The 8,809-nt window shown below is 39.8% G+C and overlaps 1 protein-coding gene across 1 annotated transcript; it reads right to left on the bottom strand.

Annotated features, from left to right (window-relative positions):
• Positions 1 to 3,172: 3,172 nt before the first annotated feature.
• LOC133122796 (fish-egg lectin-like) lies at positions 3,173 to 8,589 on the bottom strand. The gene is made up of 5 exons (XM_061232957.1): positions 8,446 to 8,589; positions 5,298 to 5,528; positions 4,856 to 5,073; positions 4,581 to 4,720; positions 3,173 to 3,939 (listed from the first exon to the last, which is right to left on the bottom strand). Exons 1-5 carry the CDS (start codon positions 8,510 to 8,512, stop codon positions 3,762 to 3,764), a joined length of 834 nt encoding a protein of 277 aa, XP_061088941.1. The 5' UTR covers positions 8,513 to 8,589; the 3' UTR covers positions 3,173 to 3,761.
• Between the last annotated feature and the right edge of the window lie 220 nt (positions 8,590 to 8,809).

Here is an 8,809-nt window from a genome sequence, read left to right as displayed (position 1 = left end):
TCAGCTCTCCCTCATTCCTCAGTCACTGAAATGATGCATAAAGCATTGGCAAAGCCAGTTTAGATAATATTCATGTTTTGTATAATTTTCCTTGGCTCAGTGCGACTGGTGCAATGGTCTAATTTCCGTAACAGTATACCTAGGACATCATAACTGTCCAGGAACCTAGGGAAAACTGTACGTCTCAAAGCCATTTGCCTCGACCCCCTGACCAAATTCCACCTCCTGGGGAGGTATGGCTCTAAATTCCAAATGGTTATAAATGCCACATGGTTCATTGTGGACCCATGTTTATCAGGATCAAAGGCCTGGTTTGTGCTTTTAAGGAGAACAAACCAAGCAATCTGGGAGTGTGATTAAATGTGATTAACTAAGTGACCTACCTGTTAAAATAAATTGTCAAAACTTGATCTGTGTGGTTTCACTTACTGACATGTATTTACACAGGGAATGATTAGCCACCATGATTAGCCTTATATATGCCATAGACTGTAATGGCACTTATGTATAGATTGTATAGATATTGTTAATTGTATAGATATTGGGGGGTTTTTTGTATTAGCTATTGTATTGTTGTACTCAGGGTATTCTAGCTGCCAACTGTGGTATGCTAGTTTGGAAGTTGATTGTATTCTTCAATGGTTTGGATTATCTGTATGTTTACACTAGGACTCGGAACTGTACTGTCCTCTCAGGTCCTCTTCGCACTTGTACTTGTGTTTGATCTGCACTTCGTTGTACGTCGCTCTGGATAAGAGCGTCTGCTAAATGCCATGTAATGTAATGTAATGTACTCTGACAGTAAATCAATCTCCTCTGCCTTACCTTATCATTCATGTTGAGAACAGGGATAGCTAATCATGGTCTTCTTGGGTTCCTGAGCCACCAGTTGGACACACCCAAAAGTAGCATCTTACGCAACCTCTGAAATGACCGTAGACATCTAGCCAGCTCGTGAGACGTGCACATAGCGTGCGATGTGACATGTGGTGGGACCAGCAGAGGACTGTTCAGGGAGTACATCTCAGTACAGGATTCCTGTAGCGATCAAGTCTGAATTATAAATAAGAAATCTTCCAAAGGTAGATAACTAATCAAATTTAAGGATTAAGGGCCTTGCTCAAGGGCCCAACAGCTGTGCTGATCTTATTGTGGCTACACCGGGGATCGAACCACCAACCTTGCGGGACCTTGTGGGTCCCAGTCATGTACCCTAACCACTACGCTACACTATTACTTTTTAAAATATATAAATGTAAATATACAAAGATGTTTATTTAGAACATACTGGCTGTTTAAATTAAATAAAAATATGCCCAGGTTTCCAAGGTTTTCAGCAACCTTTCATAGCTAAATTTTCACACCGTGGTAAAGTACTGCTTTGGGGAAAAGCACATTTCTTTGACGGACATAACCAGATAACATTTCAAATTTGTTTTAGACAAAAGATTTGACATCAAACGAGGTCTCCACCCTACGTTTACCACCAATGACCCTAGGTACCAAGAATAAACTGCTAACTGGGCCATATCAGGTCAGAATGTCTTAATCCCTGCGCTTCTCTGTAAACACAACCCCTCGTAATGTAGTGTGTAATACGTAGAATGTGACATGCTTTTAAGGGAATACTTAACATGAAATGAAGTGAATATAGGGTTTGAGTGAGAGTCTGTGAGCAGTGCAATGGTGAAATAGAATAGGCTAACAGCAGAGCCAATTGACATTGTAATTAAGGGTGAGGATTAATGTATGTTCAATGAAACCTAAATAAGTATTGAAGTGGTATTGAACAAAGTAGATAGTCTAGCAATATTGCCAGTGTCAGTTCTGCTGTTAGATCAGAATTAATGTTAAATGTTGTCTAGATTAACCCCTGTAATCCTTAATATTTTAATATGTGACAATAATTACTATAAACTGCTATAATAAATCCATAATGCCTGATTCATATGACAATTGCCTAGTTTTTATTTATTTATTTATTTTTGCACAAGGCTCCTACATCATAACAAATCAATAGAAATATCTCCCTTTGGGGAACAGCCTATGAGTAGAATAATGTTGTTGCCGGCACACCGCATCTCAGTTTCCCGCAAACATACGGGGAATTTGAAATTGCAATTAAAACGGTGATTCTTATTACGGAACGCCTGTGTTTCTATTTCAGCTCTATCCTGAAGATGGCGCTGTTTCAGTTTTAGTTGTTTTAGTGAAGATGAGCACTATGAAAAGTTTGTGTTCAAAAGCGGAAACAGCTACAAAACTGCTGGTCTTAACTGTGTGTAACATAAGAATAAATTCTTAAACATTTATTTGAAATCTTGGAGTCTACATGTTGACATTTTACTGATTTTTTTTTTTACATGAACACTGTAACAGAGAATACTTCCCAGTGTGCACATACCATTGTAACTGAAATTAACAACGATACTTCCAAATGAACAGACCTTCCTGAAATGGTCGCACACAATGCACATAATATCAGGAGGTCAGCAGATCAGAGACATTCAGATATTAACTTGGTTGAACTGTATGCCTTCTAAGGTGCTTAACATCATGCATTCTGGTTTGGTTAAACGTATTTCAGGTCTTGCACATGTTCTGTTCACCACCGAGCAAATTAATGGTCAATAGTAAATGGCTATATTCTTATTGTGCCTTTATCCAAAGCACTGTACAGTTGATGCTTCTCGTTCACCGATTCACACACACAAATGGTGATTGGCTGCCGTGCAAGGCACCAGCTCGTCAGGAGCATTTGGGGGTTAGGTCTCTTGCTCAGGGACACTTCGCCATACTTCGGGATCGAACCGGAAACCCTCCAACAGCCAGACGGCTGCTCGTACCTCCTGAGCCAATGTCGGCAAATTGTGTTTCTGTGGAAAGCTTGACTTGAGGTCTTGCATCAGACCAGATGGCAGATAAAAAAAACCCCATGAAAACAAACCTTTTTAAAAACGACAAGCAAATTTTATGAGAAACAAACCACATTACACAATTCATCAGACAAATTTATTGGATTTGCGTCCAAGCAGGTCTTTTTCCTCAGAGCTAAATCTGTCTTTTTACAGTCTGCCTAAATCTGCCTTAACATAATCAATCCACACTTTGCACTTGAACTCCACCATTAAACTAGCAAAAGTGGATCTGGCCATGCCCTAAATGCACTCACAATTTGCGTTTAGACTATGCTCTCACGCTTTGCGCTTAGACTACGCACTGAAACCACTAAAACAGCCCATTTCGGCTTTGTTCTTTCCCTACAAAAATAAAATACTCAACAACTATGTGCTTGAAAATGCGTTTCTTTATTAAATGGTAAATGGTTGGCATATATATATATAGCGCCTTTATCCAAATGCGCTGTACAATTGATGCTTCTCATTCACCCATTTACACTTACACTCACACACCAACAGCTCTGGCTGCCATGCAAGGCACCAACCATGCAAGGCAGCCCCCATCTATTGAAGAAGATGAAGGGAAAAGCAAACTGCAGTTTAATCAAGAGAATTGCATTTGTCAGGCACTACTGCATGTTTTTTTTAAAGATATTTTTTAGGCCTTTTTCAGCTTTATTGGACAGTATATAGTATAGAGAGACCAGAAGAATGGGAGCGAGAGAGAGGGGAAGACATGCGACAAATGTCGGACGATCGGATTCGAACCGCCGACGTCGCAGCTCGCAATGAGCATGCGGTCAGTGCTCTACAGGCTGCGCCACTGAGACACCCCAGGCACTACTGCATGTTTAAGGATACTTATGACAATAAAATAGTCATTTGGGATGCAAACTCGTCAACAGCACACTTCAGGATCTCCTCTTCTGGAGTGATGACCCACAGGAACCCCAAGTCGTAGCTCACGTGCTTGGCCTTGCCAGCCTCGGTCAGCTTCACCCATTGTGTTCCTGCTTGTTGAAATTCTGTGATGCCATCTCTGTTGGCAGAGCGATGGACACATGAACAGCACAGCTCAATGACGCTGATCGTGCACTCTTGAAAACGTTCATATTTCCCCAACAAATTTTCTCTGTGTTGTACTCAAAGTGAATGCAAAGTAAATGACTTATTAAGTGTATGCTTTGAGGCATGTCCCATGGATGCACCGCTCCACAGTGATGTTTCTAAGGATTAATGTATTTCATTGTAAATGTGACTGTTGTGAAACAGGTTTCTAAAAAATGGAAAGTTTGTAAAGGGTGGTCAAAATGTACTTTAAATCAAATGCAGTTTTCATTGATTAAAATCATTCACACTTTTATACTGAAGTTGATCGTATGCAATATTTGTGACTTGTTCAGAGCACTTGATAAATATCCTGTCACTACGTTGGCAAATTATTGATATTAAATAGAATCACATCAATTTTCAATTTGAAAGCTGCATGGTATAAGTAGCATACACCAAAATTATGTCTTTCAAGAAATGAATTGCCACATTTTTATACTTTGTGTAAACATTTACACAAATGTACATTCCATCAAGAGAATTTATGTTAATGCATAGAAACCATAAAATTTTATTTTTTACTCATCTATGGGAATGTGATCCTATAGTCTGTTTGAATGAGTATCTTACCTGTAAAATACAACTCCCTCTTTATTGACTCCATAGACACTGCCATCCGTTCCCACCTCGACCATCGACAACTCCCCTGGAACCAGCACCCATTCCTCACGGTCGCCCACCGTGCCCTCGCACTGTATCGGACTGGTCCACTGTAAGCACACAGGCACAATTCATTGACTAGGCATCCAAACATGTTGTTCAGGGTACTAGACAGGTATTAGACCTAACTTAGTAGGTATTACAATACAGGTTCACATGTAGTATAAAACTGTTTATAGGCTCACCTCCCGCAACCAGATCCTCTGGTCATCACTGGTGCCCCAGCAGGCAATGGGACCACAGCTGTAGTATGACAGAACCCCAGCCACCTTAACCCAGGGTGTTTCAGAGCTTGTGCTTCTGAAGTTCATAGCGGGGTCCCGGTTCAAACAATACGGTTGATGTTCTTTGTTGACCCCTGCCACAAACTCATCTCCTCCAGCATCCACTTGTTCCAGGCTGCCTGAAAGAAAATGAAGACAGAAAATTACAGAGACGTCATACAACGTATGTTATATATGAATTAATGCCTTATTATCCCTTTTTTTATTATCCCTTTTATATTAATAATCTGTCCTTTGAGGTTTGCATACATATATGATCATGATAATATAGGGGCCTTCACAGTACAGTTACCACATACAAAAGTCTCTCTTCTCACACAATTGTGCAAATATCCTCACCCACCTGGCACTTTAATCCAAGATGTGCCCCCAACAAACTTGTGGATGGTGTTGTCAGGCTCGATCCCCCAGATCCCAGAGGATCCCACAGAAACATGCTTCAGGGTCCCAGGCACCTTGGCCCATGTGTCCCCAAGAAGGATGTAGATTTTGTTTTCTGAATTCACTCCAACAACAAGACCTATCCCTGCGTCGATCTGCTTCAGATGCCCTTTAATTGTTTTACATTTAATTGCTGAGGAGATAAAAACAGATGAAGTGGCATTCCGTCAATAATACACAAAACAGTCACTTATACTGTGTGTCTGACTCAACCGGATAGTAACTGGAGCTCCACTTAAACTGAATTTGGTTTATTCCAGGGATTCTATTCTGTGTAGGATTGGACCAAACACCTACATTGAATAAAAAGCAATTAACAAAAAGCTAACCTTTATACGCATTGCCCATTTTATAAGGTACACGTTGTATTCTGGCTGCAATTCAATATATAAAGCATGCAGACATGGTGAAAAGGTTTATTTGTTGTTCAACCAAATATTAGAACAGGCAAGATACATGAAATGACTTTGACCTTCTTGGTGCCAGACATGGTGGTTCCAGCATCTCAGAAACAGCTAACAGGATATTCACACACTACAGGATGGTAGATGACCTTGTGGTGATCTGCCATTCTGTAGGATTTCAATCCAGTCCCATCAAAGCACACTTCATTCAACAGCTAGAGATCTTGTTGAGCTGATAATTTCTTGCTACTGTTGTTACTTGGCCTAGTTGCCATATGTACTGGAAATGATGTACATGGCTGTACAAAGGTTTCATTGTGAATTGAAGCAAAAAGCAAAAGTTTCCACAAAAGTTGACAAAAAAGATAGATACTTTATTGCCCACCTTTGTGAAAATTTGCTTTTGGCTTCACCATAGTTATAATAAAAACAAGCAGACACACAATACAGGCTACAAACAACACAATACTGACAATATAGGTTCGGACAGAGCATCAGGTGACCAGCTCTGGTCAAAATATTAAGAATTTAGAAATTGCATATTTCTGAAATACATATGTTAAAACAGTGCCATCTGACGACCTGATGCTGAAACGAGCCCTATACTGAAGCAATGCCAAGGAATAGGGGAAGAGACGATGTTGGGGAAGCTACTCTGAAAATGTACTCAACACTAGAAGTAATTACCACACAGCTACCAATATAAAATGACTTCAATAAACTAAAGCTACTTTTCAAAAGTAATTAACTACACTGAGGCTACTTCATGGAAAAAAGGGCCATACCAGATGTTGGATAATGCTGCTCTTTTTAATACTTAATACCATCTTTCAACGATAACAAAGGAAAAGCCAGATATTTTCAATTGGATTTCAGCAGATGAATGCTTAAGATGAGTTATCAGAAGTTACATTGTTCAGATGTAATAAGGAATAGTTAGCAAGTTAACAATAGCTAACCAGACCTATTTCTGACACTTTTCTCAGCCATAACCAAAGTGACCCTTTTCTCAGTTTCCTGAACTGACCAAGCTAAAACAATGGGCTACTTAGTTACACTCCTCAAATGGCAGTTTGTTTATTAAAATGCTAATAAATTGCACCTCTGATTACTAAATAATTTAGCAGTCAACTACAGTTATATCAGGGATGCACCAAAAGAATGTGGAGAGTACAGCCAGGGGTGTAGCACAAAAATGAGGCCCTGTGCAAATGCAGTCTCTGTAGAGAGGACTGGAACATGCTTTATTTGATCTGAATAAAGTCCAAATTACTTTTGTCAGAAATTCAAATAGAATTATTCCATCTCTGTTGAATAACCAACACTGGCAAATGTAGATTTTAGGGATGAATTAAGTAGGGGGCGTGGAATGGTGTGCATGTTGGGCAAGCGCACAGAGCAGTAGGATAGTAGAAGACATGTAAAACTGTTATTGAGAAGAAAATGAATTCCCTTTTGCTCAAAATGAAGGAGCTCTTGGACCATTCAAATGGGCCCCCTGGACCTCACTCTAAAACTGTGGACTGCAGCAGGCCTGCTCCTCCCTGCTCAAGCCCATGCTTCTACACATCCTGGAACTACGAAGTCATCCCCCTACCCTCTGAACTCCACACTCTACATCCCTCCATAAGGACTAGTTTACCGACTAATTTCACACATCAAACTTACAGACGAGCGGAGGGAGGGCATGCCCCTATAGGTGGGTTCCTCCCGAGTTTTTTCTCACCACTGTTTGAGGGTTTTTCTCCCCTAAGGGAGCCGTTTACCTCATATGCTATTGGGGGCTTAGGGCTAATATGTTTAATTATCCTATCTTTGTGACAGGCTTCTGTGAAGAGCGCTATACAAAAATACATGTAATTTAATTTAATTAATTGAACAGAAAGTGGCCTATGTGTAATTCGGAATTACATGTGGATTCAAAATTCTACAATGCTTTAACCCTATTGTAGTCTTAACATTCTGTATACTCCCCTTGTCCAAAGGGTAAAAAATTACCCTCCTTCACTAAACCCCTAAAATAAAGCTGCTTAATTCTATTTTTCTAATCTATTTTGCGTGAAGAAACAGCCTGTCACTCACAAACTTTGTCATCAAATTTAAAGTTGAAAAAAGATTTAGGGGGTTTTCTCTGCTGTCAAAGTATTAAAAGTGGCACCACCACAAATAAATAAGCCCTCTGATCAGATGTGAGAGAAATGAATATTGCGTTTATCCAGAGTACACAGAATACTCCTAGTTCCAAGCATTGAATATCATTTTCCCTTTATAACAACATCCCATCCATCCATCCATTATCTGAACCCGCTTATCCCGATCAGGGTCGCAGGGGGGCTGGAGCCTATTCCAGCATACATTGGGCGAAAGGCAGGAATACACCCTGGACAGGTCGCCAGTCTATCGCAGGGCACACACACCATTCACTCACACACTCATACCTATGGGCAATTTAGACTCTCCAATCAGCCTAACGTGCATGTCTTTGGACTGTGGGAGGAATAATAAATACATAACATAATACATAACATAACGTAATAAATCAAATTGTTTTGCTCACATCAAAAACATTATTAGGCTACATTAACATGAAGTACTTATTAGCAAATAATAATAATAATAATAATAATAATAATAATAATACGATACCTTGGTTTTGCTCTGTAAATATCACCAAGACACAAGCAACGATTAAGATAATTTTTAGAGTCATCATGCACTTGTTATTGTCTTCACCTCTGTTCTGTACAAAAAGTTTCCTGTTACAAACAATATGAAAGGCTCTTGCGGTTTTCCCTGGTTCATTCTGATGCTCAGTCGTATTAAACCCATCATATAAATCTAATTCTCTGGCCCAATTCCCCCCCCCCCGGGTTGTAAGTTAATTTACGACTTGCGCTCGGGGTCATGTTATGAAATCATGCGTGCCAGATATTATATGTGCTAGGCACTATGTACAACACCCTTGTGACACATGCATTCTCCCCATTGACAGTTGATTTCAATAAATATG

Source organism: Conger conger, chromosome 2 (assembly GCF_963514075.1).
Source record: "Conger conger chromosome 2, fConCon1.1, whole genome shotgun sequence".
Lineage (NCBI taxonomy): Eukaryota > Metazoa > Chordata > Actinopteri > Anguilliformes > Congridae > Conger > Conger conger.
Note: the sequence above shows the minus strand (reverse complement) of the source record. Positions and strands in the feature narration are given on the sequence as shown.

Excerpts from the sequence above, each read along its gene's own strand:
- LOC133122796 (XM_061232957.1), bottom strand. The coding sequence starts at position 8,512 with ATGATGACTCTAAAAATTATCTTAATCGTTGCTTGTGTCTTGGTGATA. Across the intron at positions 4,721-4,855 it reads AGAGGATCTGGTTGCGGGAG|TGGACCAGTCCGATACAGTG; the intron begins GTGAGCCTATAA and ends GTGTGCTTACAG. Across the intron at positions 3,940-4,580 it reads GAGGGAGTTGTATTTTACAG|AGATGGCATCACAGAATTTC; the intron begins GTAAGATACTCA and ends CTCTGCCAACAG.